Source organism: Lipophrys pholis (genome assembly GCF_963383615.2).
Source record: "Lipophrys pholis genome assembly, chromosome: 19".
NCBI classification, from domain to species: Eukaryota; Metazoa; Chordata; class Actinopteri; order Blenniiformes; family Blenniidae; genus Lipophrys; species Lipophrys pholis.
This window is the reverse complement of record NC_137647.1, coordinates 12,751,547-12,768,461: the sequence shown is the minus strand read 5'-3', so window position 1 is coordinate 12,768,461 and position 16,915 is coordinate 12,751,547. Positions and strand designations below refer to the sequence as shown.

The following is a 16,915-nucleotide window of genomic DNA, read 5'->3' as shown; positions in this document are numbered from 1 at the left end:
TCCTATGTTAAAAAAAAAAAAAATACTGTATTTAGTTATTTAGTAATAGCTTGTTAGATATTCATGTAGAAACATATACATTCTTACTATATAATCTCATATCTCACCTTCTGAAGATATTGTTTCATATGCATAAATGCTTATGCATGTCTGGTGGGATGCAATCTGCGTCATGATGCCTGACATGCAATGACAATAAAGTTGAATATGAATATGAAATCTAAACTTGTCAGCCTTAAAAATTTAAATGAAGACTCTAAGGTTTAAATATTATTTCAAATTGTGGACTACTCAGTGGCAACTTATGCCAAGGCAGATTACATAAAGTAAATTGCACATGAATCCAGTTAAAGGCTACAAGTAGCCTATCCTAAAGTAAAGTATTGTGCGTAGTTGGAATTTTGGGACACCCCTGGTTTTGTGTAAGGCCCCTTTTCAAAATATTGACCGAGGGGAAAATTATCCTGTACCATTAGTTTTTCAATCTCACACTTCTTGGCCTCAGCCTGTCCAAAATTGTCAGCTCAATGGAAAGTAAAACTCTCAAGTTGTATAACATGATGATAAATAACCACATATCAGAGAGAACCTACAATCTTCAGTCTCTGTCAACACTGAGTCAATGTTGATTAGGCTAAGTTTATCAGTGTTGTTGCAGTTTGAAGATTAGGAAAACAAAAATGTACAAATCAGTTTTGCATAGCGATGGTTTTATTTTGTAAGAATTGCATCAATAAATGTCTTACACCTTGACATCTTCAATTATGGTTAATATTTTCTTTGCGTATGTTAGCAGGTGTTGCTTTTTTCACATATTGTCAAAGGTATATAAGAATATCATCCTCATAATATATCTATTCTTTTTTTTTGGCCGTTACTAACTCTATCTTGATTAACATAGAGTTACTTTTGAGAAGATGACAGACACTATGTAAAGCTTACTTTACATTCAGCTTTACATAGTGTAAAGCATGGAGAAGACATGGACAACTGGTGGTCCATTAACAGCATGTGGCTCCTGACATTACGTCTTAGAAAAATTAAGAAATTATTGTTTTCACATGTACTGTGGAATCATTTTAAGCATATATGAAATTGTGATTAGTCCAAATTACTGCAGGATGGATGGATGGATGGATGGATGGATGGATGGATGGATGGATGGATGGATGGATGAATGAATGGGGCATGGGCAGGTTACATCCTGGAGAGATCAGCAGTCCATCACAAAGCAAACACAGAGAGACAGACAGCCACACACACACTTTTAGGGTCACTCCATATAAAATATCATTCTCATTAAATGAGCTTAGATTAATTCAAACTTGGCCCTCCCAGTGAGGATGACATTTTGGGGTGCTCAAAATGCTCCAAGCATCTCATCCCTGATGTAGTCATATCAATAAAATCCATAAAGCGAGGACCAATGCCAACAGGCCCTATGTGGGAGGCCTACTAAATAAACTATAATCGCCTTGATTATACGATGTTGGTACAAACTCTGGGCTCACACTTCTCTTCTAGGTACGGTCAAAGTGGGGTTATAAAATAAGCATTACTAGTTTATAGCTTGTCAGTTAAGTTGAAAAATGTCATGTTTTGTCATTCATGAATACTAATGCAACATTTTGTCTCTTTGTCTCTCAGGAAAATACCCCCACAGTCTCCGTGGTAACGAGACCCCAGCTCAGGCATCCAGCCTGTTACATTTGTGCTCTGGAAGCCATCAATCAGAAAGTCTAATAAAGTTTAAAGAAAATTAAAAAAAAAAAAAGTATTAAACCATGTCCACGTCACTAATCTCATCAAGAGATTGGCCCAATTATCACCATCTGTACATCTAAACGGCGTGTGAGTCCGCTGCGGTCCTGCGCGGAGTCAGAGCGACGTCACGCGGTTTGCGGAGGGAGCGTCAGCGCCTCCACGAGCTCTTTTATGCGCGTGTTTACCCGGCGGAGAGAGTTTGAGAGCCCGCGGACTGAAGTCTGCAGAGCGCATGTTTGTGGACTGTCACCGCGCTGCTGATCGGGACGGAGCTGGCCTCTGCTTCTCTTTCTGAGGACGGATCTAAGATGAGAGCCTTGGCGCTCCGACTCGCGGGTTCGGGAGGATTTGTGAAGGGAACAGTCACAGTTTACACAGAGGAAATGTCCACAACTGCCAGCCCGACCACCCCCTCCTTACAGCTGACGTCCGATCAACTCACAGTGGTGGCTGCATCATGTAAGTGACAAAAACAGCCATAAATTGTTATCAATTGGCCAGTGTTTATTTGTAACTATACTTTCCAGCTTAAGTTCCTGCTGCATATCTTCTGTATTTCATCAGGTGATGTAGAACTGTGATAAAGTCTGTTAATGCACAAATATATATTTCTATATTTTTTTACATGTTTTATGTGGTGTAAAGAGATATCATCTAGGGACTGCCACATCTGCAGTCGAATCTATAAACTGTATTCATAGGTAATAAGAAAGTCAATCACATGAGAGAAATGACACTCCTAAAGTGCTCTGATTGTAGAGATGAACTGTCAGTCAAAGCTTTAGTGAATCATTCATTTGAAACCCTTACCAAAGGCTATAATGAAAATACAGTTCTTACTGTGAGTTCTTTTGCGTGTTTATGACTAACAGGCTATTTCTTCTCTCTGCTTTGAAACAGTTTCATCCCTTGTGTTCTTTGTGATTATTGTGGTGATGCTGTCCATTATTTACCGCAAGGACCCTCACTGCTGCAAGCTCTGCTCCTATCAGGGGCCGCATGCAGACATGGTAAGATAATGTTTAAACTGGAGAACTTTGCCTTTCTGCTGAGCACTCTCTTTATGTGACCGGTACATTCACTTTTACAGCTCGGTTGTTGAGATCACACCGGGACAGAAGCTCAGATGCCATGTGCAGCATATCAAGCTCTATTAGGAAGCGTCAGATTGAATTTGCATGGCTGTAGCGGAGGGACAAGAATAGCTTTGATATTATCATTGTTAGGCAGCAAATTGGCTTCAGCCAAATTAACTGCGCTCCAGAAATATCTTAGAGTGCCACAGTAACGTTAACAGAATTGATCAGAATCAGCAATTAGTATGTGTATTGATGAATGTTCAGCACCGATGTAATTAAATCCCTGCTAATCCATTTTTACTCAAACAAGCAAAACTTGCTATTCTTTAAGATCTATTTAGGATGGGTGGAGGTTGCATGTTAAATCATCAATCAACTATGAATTGTATACATATCTATCTACCCACTGAACATAACTGCTTATACATTTGTGAAGTTCTGGGCAGCAGAGTGGAATGAATTGAAAAGGAAATGTGAACAGTCCAAGAAGGGACAATTCATTGGTTGCCTTTCCTCCCTGCGTCCTCTTCCTGTTTGGTTGTCACCTCCATTAGTCCCAGGGGCGAAGTTAGTGTTATCTCTGGAGTGCAGAGTCACAGCTCATACCTCCCTCCCCTCCCATAAGGAAGATCTGTTTAGTTGTGATTTTTGTGGTGACATTTAGGGAACTAACAGTCTGTTCTCTAGTACAAACTGTTAATTTTTCAACAGCTGTGTGGTTGCAAGGTTTGTCTGATAAGACAACACTGACTTGCCTTTTCTCGCTGCTCAATTAATGTGCAATACAGCATTTTTAAAAGTTGAGATAAAGTGGAGAAACAAACACACAGACTCTCTTTCATTGTGTTTCTGTGGGACATTTCATGTCTTCAACTTCATAGTCACATACCTTTCCCTGCTTCATTTTGCTCCATGAATAGTGGACAGACCCCACTGTGGGTGTTGGGGACACAAGACAGACAATGGCTCTCCTTTAGATTGTGGCGGTGGAAAAAAGCTCACTGCCGCCGGGGTCCTCCCCCGACTTCAACACTGATTTTACACGGTTGTGCTTTTTCACACTGACTGACTCAATGGCAAGCGACAAAAGCACAACTCTTCTTTTCTTCTCCTCTTTCCTGAAGACATTTTTTTTGCCTCTTTAAAGTACTAACCAGTGAGCAAAAGTGACCTTTGATATCACCTTTTTGTTTCTCTTGCTCCCGTTGTCTCGGACACGTCGCAAGGGTTATGGCAAAGGTCGCCAGAGTTCATCATTCTGAGCTGGAGGTTTGAGTGATGTCACGGTATGAAATAAGCCTGGGAAAATAATCCATCTGAAAATTGGATCTGTGTTAATTCACGCTTAAATCCAAATATTATTGCTTCAAAGTTGGATGGGGATCCCTTTGGTATTAGCAGCAACCGCCCCTGACATCTCTCGTCCTTGTGTTGGATTTAAATCTCAGTCAGGCAGCAAATTGACTTTGTTGTAATGCCTCCCCAAATGGCATACAAGGCCATAATGTGTATTGGAGTGTGCTCGTTAAGAGGTACCTGCCACAGTTACAAGGGGGATAGGAGACTTTGAAAAGACCACACGGTGTGGTTCCTTGGTATGTTGCCTCGGGACTCTGGTGACACAGTAGGACGTCATATTGTTCTCCACACAAAGGAGACTCATTTAGACCTGGGGCAATTACCTAGTTTTTGCTGGCAGCCTCTTTTTCCAGGATCCTTGCACCTCATACAGTGAGACACTGGCAGGTCTTGTTTTACAGGGGGTGGGAGTGGGAGGAGGCACGGAAATCGGAGGGTGGTCGCTTTATTGATCAGATAATTTATGGTGCTGCTAAACCAGCCTGTGCCTGCAGTGATTAAACAAGGCATGCAAATTGGTCGATTGGGCTTAAATTAGTGGGTCCCTGACTAACTCCTGCCAGAACATCATGCACTCGTGCACATGCGCACCGCCCAGTTTAAATGTAACCTGCTGAACTGTTGTGTCCCTGCTCTGTGCTGCATATTTCTGACGCTGCTTTTTGCTTTGCAGTATGCTCCTCCCCAGTACTACAGCAGCAGGCAGATGCTGGTGGGGTCTACTTGTCTAGAACCGACTCAGATCATTGATGACAGTAACACTCAGGTGAGAGAGCTCCGCTCACATCGAAGTCAGGGCCTTTCTCTCTCTGTACACTGATGCAGGAGATGAAGCCCGCAGCTACTTGTACACACAGACACACACACAAATAACATTGACATCTTTTTCAATATTGGGATTTTGATCTTGTATCTCGAGCTTATCAAAGCTTCTCATCCCTCTGTCATTGTTTTCTTGCGGATGATCCATGTGTCAGCAGGCAGGTCAGCTGTTCTACGTTGGCGTGCCCTCCAGCTACAGCCTCCCCACACTCGAAGCCCCCCTGCCAAGGCTCCCTTCCTATGAGAGTGTCCGAAAAAAGGACCGCCAGAGGCAGATCCACATGATGATTGCAGACCGCTTTGGCCTCAATGGGCCCATTGTGACTGAGGTAGGCCGTAGTAGGAATTAGGACTGTGTCACAGCAATTGATACAGTCACAAATGCTGTGACAATGTGGTATATCAGGTGCCGTGGCTCTGCAGCTTTAGGGGGAAAAAAGCTTTTTTTTCTTTCTTTTTTTTTACCTCATTACAAAGAAAAAAAATCTCAAAGTTACAATAAATATAAATTATGGGACATACTGATTTTCTATCAAAACCATTTTGTCAGACAATTCTATAACAAGAACTTTGTTTTCAAGATCAGAATGAAATCATAGTGACGTAAATATGAAGCACGATCGGTTCATCTCATGCTCACTGCTGAATCGCTCCGGCGGATGCGTTTCAAGGTTTGACCGTGTTGATCTTTCGCTGAGCTTATGGTTCACACAACGCTTGAGCAAACAACATAATGAGAAAAAGGAACATCAAACATAATTAAAGGCTGCATCCTAAGTGCAAACACTGGCCGAGGAGGCAGCTTTGTGCTCCTGTCTTCTACTGTTTTTTTCTTCTTCTTTGACCTCTCCTCCTTTTTTCTTAATTAAACACTCGCGAGCGTGACCTTCCCTGTGCGTGCACGCTCACACACGAACACTTTCATAGACAGTACTTCCCAGTCGTCCCATCACTTATCACTGAAAAGCATACCTCCCTCCCCGTCTTTTAGCCTATGTGTGAGTGCAGATGCTGCCTCTTGATTTCCTCGTCTGCTCTGCAGCCTGAGGCTAGATAGTGTAAAACTTTGTGGCCTGGTGAGCGTGTGGTGTGAGTATCAAAGAGAGGGCAGGGTTGTAAGTTTGCTCTTGTCGCTTGAGGGTTCCTGAGCAATTAAAAGATAAGAGGACTCTGTTAGGGAGTGTGAATCTGCGAGATGTGATCAGAAAGATAATGTATTTGTTTAAAAAAAAAAATGAAAAAATAGTTTGTGGCAGTGACAGATTGACTCATTGTTCTCTCTTCTTTTAATTTTACGGCATTTTCAACTGTCTTTATGTGTTTGCCTAAGAAAGAATAGGAGGAAAAATATAACGAGCATAACTGCTTGTAAACTCCTTTACACACACACGCGTGCACACACACACACACACACACACATTTTTAATTAAACCATCAGGAAAAAAAAAAAAACAACCTCAAGATATTAGGGGTCCCACTAAGTCTCACCTCAAAAGGCAGAGAAAATGTCCTCTTTTGGCAAATGATCACTCTGTATTACCAAACTTAACCCCTGTGTGAGGGTGGCTGAGCGGTCTCCGGATCAAAAGAAGAAGACGTCAAAAGATCAGTGCCATAAGAAGGTCCAAGGCCATTCCAACATTCAAAAAATAATTGATGTACTTTCTAAATTGTTCCAAATTCATCAGAAAGCCAGTGCAAGGAGGCGAGTACAGGAGTAATTGTGTTAATCCTGCCAGTAGTTATGTAAGCAGCAGCATATTCAAACAACTGAAGTTGTTCGTGTGAGCTCAGATTTATAACGTAATAATGTGCGCTGCTGAACAGGAAAAGATAAAAACGTGAATGACCATGAGTAAATCAACGTTGATGTTTAAAAAGGCTTGTCATGAGATTTTCCAGTGTGCCAGGATCTGTAGATTTTACAGGCTTATACTGTATAATGAGTTGTCTTCAACAAAGAAATGGCACCTTATGGCTACATGGTTGTCCCTGACTGGTTCAATCAATGGTTAGTTAAATAAAGAAGAAAAGAAAAAAAAAGAATACATGTATGTGATTTAATATTGAGGGTGTCCACTTTATTAAACACCCAAAAAAGTGAAACTAACAATTGTCATCGTACATCCTACGGACCCCCTGAATGGCCATAACTACTATAAATGAATGAGCTTGGGACATAGTTTTTGGCATTTCGGCATTACATTGTGAATTTCTGCTAAATGAACTAACCGGGCTAACAAAACCATAAAACAATATAACAAAACCACTTTACTAGTAACACCAATATAAACCACAATAACAACATTTAAACTCCCTATACCCTTTACTCCCATGGTGCAGCTCCATGATCGCTACAATATAACATGACGGACCGAGACAATAAGTTGCTGCCTATAGTTAATAACATGATGGAACGAGCCCATTCAGGGACTCCGTAACATCCTGCAAAAAAAAGAAGCAAAATCAATGCAAATGTTGAGTTTTTACAGAGATGGCATCATCTAAGTTCTAATTTTTCCAAATTCAGTGGTAAAATGAGCTTTTTTGTGTTCAAAATTACAACTCAAATTAACGTTACCAGACAAAACACACTGAAAGATTCTCGATTGATGGAGGACAAGAACAGTCACTTGTCAATTACATGTAACAAGCATGTCATCTGTTCTCCAACTTGGAGATGTACATTCATATTCAGCAGAACTGAAGTCACGACCCTCAACATTAATGCTAAATTTCATTTATCACAAGATCCTTCATACTCACCTGATCCATTGTTTTACAAGCTTTTAAGGTTTCCACTTTGAAACCAGACTATTCACCATAATCAGTTCAATGTTATGGATGTTTTTTTGGGAGTTTTTTTTTTAAACCCTGCCTTGTTTTCCCACAGCCTCCTCCGACATATGAAGAGAGCATTCGTCAGTCTGTGGAGCTGCACTACAACATCCTTTTGGATAACGCCTCCCCTCAGACTTTCTCCACCACTGCAGAACCTATCACTCACCGTGCGCCAGCCAACCCAGTCAACCCTGCCAGCCCCGAAACCAACAATGCAATACTCCCTGTGTGACGCTGATCCACTCTTCCAGCTGATTCTAATGAATGTGAAGGAAACTCTACACTTTTCATGCAGATGAACTTTACAAATCAATCACGCCTGGATCTTTTTAACTTATGTACAAGCTGATTGAGATACCTCAAGACTGATTTTTGTTTTTTTTTAAGAGAAAGACAGCTAATGTTGATCATGAGCTGAGGAAGAACCAAAAACAAGCTGCACCCCCCCCCCATGGGAAGGAAACATTTTGACAGACACATTTGAATGTTAAAAATTCAGTGCAGTGTTTGCTATCTATCAGGTTAATAACAAGTATCACTGGATGGTGACGGAGAAATTGTGGACATTCTGCCTTTAAGATGGCATGGGTGGAGATATTTGTGGGCCATAGCACTGATACGTACCAAAAAATGGAACCGCGGGCTTTGTTCATTACAATCAAGTGAACTGTGTTGAGTTCATGAACACTAGTTTTTCCTCTTCTCCTGTCCTTGGCTGTAACCGAGCCTCAGACCTCACTGTTTGGTTTTAAACATGTTTGTTTGCAGTATGACGCAGGTCTTTTCTTACCCTGCTGAGATGGTAACACACTGCTGCAACATGAGGCCGAGGCGACAAGATGTTCAATTAACATGATGCTCATGGGAGTCAGTCATTTTAATATTCACTGAGGGCAGACGGAGCTCCCAAACTTTTTTTAATCATACATTTTATATCTTTTGGAGAAAAAGTCATTTCCTTTAATTTACAATATACTAGTACTATATTTTTTACCCTGCGTATTGTTTTGTTCTGTATTTATTGGGGAAAATATGAGTGGCATTGCGTTATTTCTCTATGGAGACAAATGTAATAAATATTTTTATTGCCTTGTTGATTGACTTGGAGCAGCTTATAAATGTAGTCAGAAACAGCGCCGAGGCAGGGGCGACTTAACTGGATATGTCTGTGAGCTGGGGCCAGCACATGTTGTGGTCTTCGGACTTTTACTTGTGTGTGGAGTTTGCATGTTGCCCCTGTGCTTGCAAGGTGTTCTGGCTTCCCTTCCATTGTGATTTCTCCTGGTCATCAAATATGTTTGCAAAGAATAATATCAAAACAACTCATTAATATAAGAAATACCTTTATTTATCTGCAATACAATGAGACTTGTCCTCAGCATTTAACCATTCTTGAATGAGCAGTGGGCAGCCATTGAGCAGCACCCAGAGAGTATTACGGGGTTTAGGGTCCAAGCTCAAATGCCCAAGCCCCCTTACTAACTTCCAGGCCCAACAGTGCCCTCTCTTGTTTTTGTTGGTTTGTTTGATTGCTATTTGCTGATGAAAATAACACTACATTGTTCTGCAACAAAACCTGAACAATATCCAATACAGGCAACACAGAGGACTTGCTTAGGCATTAAATAAGCACATTACCAGCAGCTTGTTATTGCCAGATAGAGAGGTCGTCATCACAGTTCAGGATCAGATATGGTCTTCAGAGCCTGCAGGCAACATATCCATCCCTTCTCACGACAATACAAAGACATGTCTGTTTGTGAAGAGATGGAATTTCCCTCAAATTTCCCACACACTTTATTATGCTATCATCGTCAGCACGGCAATTCACAGTTTATTTTGGCACAATACGTTAGAGGCACTTTATTGGCATGACTTTGTTTGAAACATGTCAGCACATGTGTCAAGTCACATGGCCACATAATTCTATGCTGGCCTGCGAAATCTCACATGAGTACATTTTAGCATTACTAAGCAGACACACAATCGTGTGTGAGAATAAGGAATATTTCTAGCTTCCAAAAAACAACAAGTGTACTAGCATTTCTTCCCATTTGAATTTGTGTTGATGAGTGAAAGTTGTGTATATGAGATATATAGAAGATAATTTTACCTATTTCTTCTTTTTTGATCATTCTGTCCATTTTGTTGACTTGTTGATTGCCCTGTGGGATCAGTATGTTGGTGAAAGATCAACTTCTGGTTCAACTACATTCAAACACATGTCCTTAGGTTAACTTCTAGCTGCCTTTCATATGCTGCAGATTTCATGGCCAACTTAATGCCTGCACACTGGCCACTTTCTGAGGCAATCGAACAGCCCTAAACCATAACAAGTTGACCACAGTTGTTCTAGGATCCATCTCCATTGGGAAACCATAATTTCATCGTGATAATTACTTTTTGAACAACATTTTTATTTTCCCTGGCTCGCCTCTTTTCCTAAACATTTTTTTGAGGACCCTTTCTGACACCCTACCTGCAGATTCTGTAATCATGTTTTGGGGTTGTAGGATATGATATGGTCTTCAGAGCCTGCAGGCTGGATCAGTCCTGTGCAAAATGATTGTACTTTGTTTCCTATGGAAAAATCTTTATTGAATCTACTACCAAAAGCACTTTTCCCATTTTCTTGGCTGTAAATAGGATAATTATTAACCAGTCAAAACATTGGTTTGCGCACTTTAAAAGTAAATATGACTGCACAAAAAAACACAAGCATACTTTTCCCCACATATTTATTCTTTTCATTTTTGAATGGCTCAGGTGCTGCAGCAACAGTCCAATCATAGTCATTGTCTTTTTTGAAATAATGACAAAAACGAGATGTACATTTTTTAATATTTGTGATAATAATGCAAAACAGAACTGGCCTGGGCTCAGCTGTGAATATGAGGTCAGATATAGTATGATGGTGTTTCGGATTCAAAACTATAAGAGATATTATATTGGGATAATTGTTTCTATTGAAATTAGATTGAATGTAAGAATAATGTCCAGAGTTCAAATCTGGGTTAGACTCTTTGATTGTGAACTTTGCATATTCTCCCTGTGCATGGTATTCAGTTGAGGTTAATTGGTCCCTTTGTATTAGTCAGTGTCAACATGAATGAAAGCAATTGTCTGTTTCTCTGTGCACCATGCGACCCAAAGTTAGATATTCTGTTTCACCGAGGTTAATAATTTGAAGGGGAAAAGGACACTGCCCACTCTAAAAATCCGTTCGCTGTTGAAGAAATGTCAGTCCGTCTGATTGGTCACAGGAACAAATAATCTGTTTGCGTTCATTGTGTTTTACTATTTGCAAATCACAATTTATGGCTGAATAGAGTGAGTCTGGCACTGAATAAATCCACCTGTACGTTCTTCTTAGTAAAGTTTGATTAAAATAAATGAATACATTACATATGTATTCTTAATAGTTCTCAGCTTCAGATACTGTATTGAGGAGTCCCACATTGGAAGGATTAGCTAAAGCCCCTTTCCCATCTAGAGCCAGCCCAGGTAACAACTTCATTATGACCTTACCAACATGGCAGCGCTCTGTGTCCACAGGACTTCCGCCTTCGTCATTGACGGAGAAAACCGATCCTCCCCGAACAGTCTGTGTAAACAAGGTCAGACACTGCAGCAGACAGCAAAACACTTTGGCACAGGAAACAACTCGCTTGAATAAAGAGAAGAGAAGAACGAGACGACCTCCGCAGACCTCCAAGGAGTGAAGTAAGTTGCATGCAATCATTGCGTTATGATGAACTGCGGAGACGCACTTATAGAAACGCGTTTCATGACATTGACAGCATAACTGTGTAAGAACTTGTGATTCTGTCACATGCACGAGAGTAGAGGTGCAGATTTGCGGTGTCTATGAGAATTATCATTGCAGATCTGCCGCAAAGTCAAACAGCAGGTCCAGCGTGTGTTTACCTCCTGCGCAGTCATCAGCTGGTCTCCAACTGAGCCGCTGTCACACTGCAAATCTGCATGGTCATGTTTTCCCACAGCATGGATAAATCCTTTAATCACCTGTCCCAGGGACATGAAGTCAATACAAGCGTCTTGTCATGCGATTTGATATATTTTTTTCATTGACGCAGCATTGCATCAAAACAGTGTATTAAATACATTTAGAGGTGATCTTTAGTGCTGCAGCTTGGTGGATCAGATTTGGGCCTGGGCCTACCCAGGACTTTTTATGGCTTCATTAAATAAAATATAGAGAGACACATACTCTGAAAAAATAGCATGGGGTTGGATGGGGAGTATTTTCACTCCTATCCACCTCAGTTTAGACTGATCGATCTCACAGTATATTTGGCAACCAAACAGACTGAGCTCATCCATTTTCCTGCAGAAGATGAGTTGGAGGAATTGAACGAGAAAAACAGGAGGCTCACCAATGACAGTATGTCAGCGAGAGACATGTAGAGCCAGTCACCTGTCAGACTGCTTTTTTTTCTTGATTATGTTCTAGTTAATGACTACATATCCATGACCTTCTGAAATACTTGATGGTGTTCCCATTCTTTGTCACACAATATACTTTCTTTGTCCATCATTTTCATGTATTTTACCAGTGCCTGCCAAAGCATTACTCACCTTTTTTTTTTTTAGCAGGCAGTAGTGTTCGAACTGTAATATTAATTTGCCTTTATCTCTTTAATCATTCACAAAGCTGTTTTTGAATTAAATATTAAATGTCTTCCAGCTTAAAAAAACGTTGTTATTCAGAGGACTCCTGTCTGTACTGACAAGCCTTAGAAGAACAGGCCGTATCACTTCTCAGACACAAGAATTATTAATTCAGCAGGTTCATAAAAATTTAAACATTAACCACCTGGTTGTGGTTTTTAACTTCTAACCATCCGTCTCCTATAACCCTTTGATCCAACGTTGGGTTGTTGGAGGTTGGAGCCAATTCCAGTTAAATTGAAGCAAAAGGCAGGGTAAACCCTCTGCAGATCATCAGTCTTTTCCAGGATAAGCTCTGAGATATAGAAACACCTTTAGTCAATTTATAGGCATCCTTACAGTGACGATATGTTTCTAAAATCAAAACTCCATGAAGGACAACCCCTATGCACAGAATCAAACTGGGTGTTTGCTCACTGTGAGGTCAGACTGCGAACCACTGCACCACTGTACTGTGCAGTGGTGCAGTGTACAGCCTGTACACCATGAGACAGCTGAATGTTGATCATGCCAATTTCAACTTTAAGGTGTCACAGCTGCTCAAAAAAAAAAAAAATGGCAGTAAATGAAGTGTTGCATCATATTATACCACTCCCACATTTGTACTGAGCTTTTTTTTTTTTTTTTTTTTTTTTTGTAATTCCAACAGTGAATTTGAATTGTGTCTTTCTTTGATGCAGGCACACACCAGCCAAGATGATGCAGTGTTTTCATTTCATACTGGAGCCTGCCAAAAACCTGACAGCCAAGATAAAGGTAAGTCTTTTTTTTTTTTTTTTTTATATATAATCTTTATACTAAAAACATGTTGTGTTTAATGTTCAAACCTGTTTTTCACGTGGCCTGTCACTGCTTTGGGATAGTTGACGTGACAATACCATTTCAGTCCCACATGACTGCACACATTTATCTTTTCCTGGCTTCATTTGAAAAGAGAGTCACCATGAGCAGGAAGCTGATGAGACGAATCAAGGCAAAGACTCGGGAAGGGAGGGGGGGGGGGGGGGGGTCTTTCTTTTCTGCTGACAAGATTAGAGCCACGATGTGCATTTTGATCAGGCTAAGTGACCGCCTCCTCTCTACATCGACCTTATTACTCTCTAAAGTGCTTGTGAACCAGCACTAATGCCTGTTTTATTTTTTTTCCCTGGGAACTCTTTCTCTCCCCAAATAGTTTCTCACATTTTGTTTCCATCTTAGGAATCACACAACAGAGCAAAGGAGAAGAGAGAGCCACTGGATGAGGACCAGCTCTTTATTGTGGATCTGGCTAGAAATCTCAACCGTGTATGCCAGGTACAACATATATTATTGCAGTTACTGATCAAGTCAGAATGGGACACTAAAAAAAAAAGCTATGATATTAAACTATGCTGTGAACACTTGCAGAAATCAGCAGTGCTGGAGCACATCTGGAACCAAGACGATGACTGGCCGACTCCTCTCTGCAAGGCCTTCATCGTGCAGTGGGCCTCCATGTTGGAGAGCAAGGTGCTGAACTGTCTCAACCTTTCATTTCCAGAAGAGAGTAGAGGGCAGAATGTACCTGTTCCTCCATAAGGGATACAGTATCTTTACTAGCTGTATGCCTGGCTCTGTATGCAGAAGAGGCCCATGCAGACTGACGGCTGGCCAGAGAAGGATGAAGGCAAACAGCCAGATATGATCAATGAACAGGACCTGCTGCAGGCCAAGACTGTCCTTCTCAACTGGATGAAGGATGTGAGAGCTCAACCTGAGGTGGGAAGTGCAAATATATTCAAGCAATATAACCTTTTACCACCAGTCTATATATTAAATGATGCTACCTTTCTTGTTGCACACTACCATCCATGCTTCTTGTCTTGCAGCAAAGTGTGTGGCCTGGAGAGCCCATGGTGAAGGTTTTAGGGGATCTGCAGTCCAGCTGGCGTTGGGGTCGCGTTCCCAATCTTCTGGCTGCAATGGAGCTGGTCATGTGGACTTTAGTGTTTCAGCAACCTGATAAGGTAGCTGGGGGGGTGTCTTTTTTATAATCTGCAAAGCTTACTTTATTCCCAAACAAGCAGTTAATTATGTGAGCCATGTTGTTTTTTTCTTGCAGGACACCATACCTCAGCAGTGGCTTCTGTGGAAGCAAAGGACTCAGAACATTGGTTTGTAAATCAAAACAGAACTGAGCTGAACTTGCTTGCTGAGTTTACATTGTAACTTCCTCATTTGTTTGTTATTCATTTCCTTTAGGCGCCATATCCTATGTTCCTCAGCCAGGTGAGTGATCAACACCAACACTCAAAATCCCATTGCACTCCTCAACTGGCAACTTTAACTTTGAAATTACAGAGTGCTCCGAGTAAACCACATCAACCCTTTAATGTGCAACTTCTGCAAGATCATGGTTTTATATGGCTTTTAGTTACTTTTAAATTTCCAATTTTTTTCTTTATATAGTCTCTTATGTCATTTCTATTGTCAGCAATATAATTGAGTGACTGCCAACAGGCAATGTACCGTGTCTGCAAAAAACTGGAGCGTCACTATCATGTAGCATTTTCTGTAACATTTTGATTGTATTTTTCTTTTTTCAGTTTGGGACTGGATTACAGATGCTGCAGGTACAATATTGTTTCTCTTTTTTATTTTTCATAGTTTGTATTATTGTTACTCCAACCAACTAATAATTGAAATGTTTTCACTTTACCTTCTAGTGGAAGTGACATTGGATCTGGACACAGCCAACCCCGACCTGCTCATCACTGATGAGAAGAGGATGCGCTGCGGCTTTGAAAGGAAAGACATTCCCAATTATCACCAGCGTTTTGATGGCTGGTGGTGTGCTGTTGGAGTTGAGAGTTTTGCCTCCGGTCGCCATTACTGGGAGGTGGAGGTGGGAGAGCGGGACTGGCGGCTGGGCGTGGCCAAAGAGTCAGCTCTGAGGAAAGGCTTCAAGTCTCTAAACACTGACACAGGTTACCTGACCCTGAGGCTGGAGAGGGGCACTGAGCTGAAGGCACTGACCGTGCCCTTTACCGCCCTGCCACCTGGCCTGATCCCTAGTAAAGTGGGCATCTACCTCGACTATGAAAATGGCCAGCTTTCCTTCTATGACGTGGAGAGACATTTCCACATTTACACCTACAATGAGAGCTTCGATGAGAATCTGTTCCCCCTATTTGGTACAGTGGAGATCATCAAAGATCTGATTATCACTTCTCCGGAAAGCAAGTCTGAGTGTCTCTGCCCCTCGCCCTGCCTCTGGGTTTAAGTTTCCCTCTGTCACCTCTTCCTTAAGAAACCTGTAAGACAACATCACCAAGTATAACAAACAAGAATCACTGAGAGAAATCACAGATCCTGACGTGAAATGTCATCATTGTGCTGTCTAATAGCTCCACTCTGTGACCACTCTGTATGCTGCTGCTGCTATTGCTTTGATGTGATTGTTGCAACCGTTTTCTCAGTATTCAAAGAATAGTGCTACCCTTTGCTCATACATAATGTATTTTCATATGTTTGAAATGATACCCATAGTAATAATGCTATGTACTGTGCAATATTAATCCTGCAATAACAATGCACTTCTGCGATGAATGAATAAAACCAAATCAACGTCCTAACGTCTGGTCTGTGTGTCAGCATTATGGAGTGTTTTAAATATAACACATGATGATCGCACAAAACATGAACAGTGCTAGAACTAACTGAAATCCTGTGTATGGATGCTTTATGAATTGAAACAGAATGTGTATGTTCTATAGTGATAAAATCTTCAGCCAACCATAAAAGATGATTTCAAAGTTCTAAAACGCACCATCAAACATCCTTCAGGGATTGGTATAGCTGAGGCCTCAAACTCTCCACACTCCAAAAAAAATAGAAACAGAAAACACAGAATAATACATTAAAACAGTTGTGTTTACTCTGTTAACACATTTACAATTAAAAGCATGTGGACATTACAACCATATGGGTTTATGTTTACATCTCAGTGCAATTTACTTAATAACATACAGGCGGTGCAGTTTGATGAATTATTTTGATTACAATATCATATCCATTCATCCATTCACCTTCTACACAGCTAAATCATACTCAGGGTTGTGGAGCTGATCCAAGCTAAATATAGGGGAGATACATCCAGGGCTGGTTGCCAGTATATCATGGGGCAAACAGGGAGCCATGCAGACAATCTCACATTCACACCAAGGTGCAATTTAGGGTCACCAATTAACCGGAGTACTCTAACCCTAACCCTAACCCTGCACACATGGAGAGAACATATAAACTTCACACAGAAAGCCCTGCATTTGAACCTAGACCGTCTCACTGTGAAGCAACAGCACTAACCACTGCTACACTGTGGGATCACAATATTAATT

The 16,915-nt window shown here is 41.0% G+C and overlaps 2 protein-coding genes across 2 annotated transcripts; both read left to right on the top strand.

The window, feature by feature from the left end:
• Window positions 1-1,925: 1,925 nt before the first annotated feature.
• Window positions 1,926-8,960, top strand: LOC308125150 (uncharacterized protein). Its single transcript, XM_080488676.1, has 5 exons — window positions 1,926-2,223; window positions 2,665-2,774; window positions 4,876-4,968; window positions 5,183-5,353; window positions 7,918-8,960. The coding sequence occupies exons 1-5, from the start codon at window positions 2,073-2,075 to the stop codon at window positions 8,095-8,097; spliced, it is 705 nt and encodes a 234-aa protein (XP_080344802.1). The 5' UTR covers window positions 1,926-2,072; the 3' UTR covers window positions 8,098-8,960.
• A 2,482-nt stretch (window positions 8,961-11,442) lies between these two features.
• Window positions 11,443-16,402, top strand: LOC308124802 (uncharacterized protein). The gene is made up of 10 exons (XM_080488120.1): window positions 11,443-11,588; window positions 13,238-13,313; window positions 13,758-13,853; window positions 13,947-14,048; window positions 14,163-14,297; window positions 14,408-14,545; window positions 14,641-14,692; window positions 14,781-14,807; window positions 15,125-15,151; window positions 15,245-16,402. Exons 2-10 carry the CDS (start codon window positions 13,254-13,256, stop codon window positions 15,799-15,801), a joined length of 1,194 nt encoding a protein of 397 aa, XP_080344246.1. The 5' UTR covers window positions 11,443-11,588; window positions 13,238-13,253; the 3' UTR covers window positions 15,802-16,402.
• The last annotated feature ends 513 nt before the right edge of the window (window positions 16,403-16,915 follow it).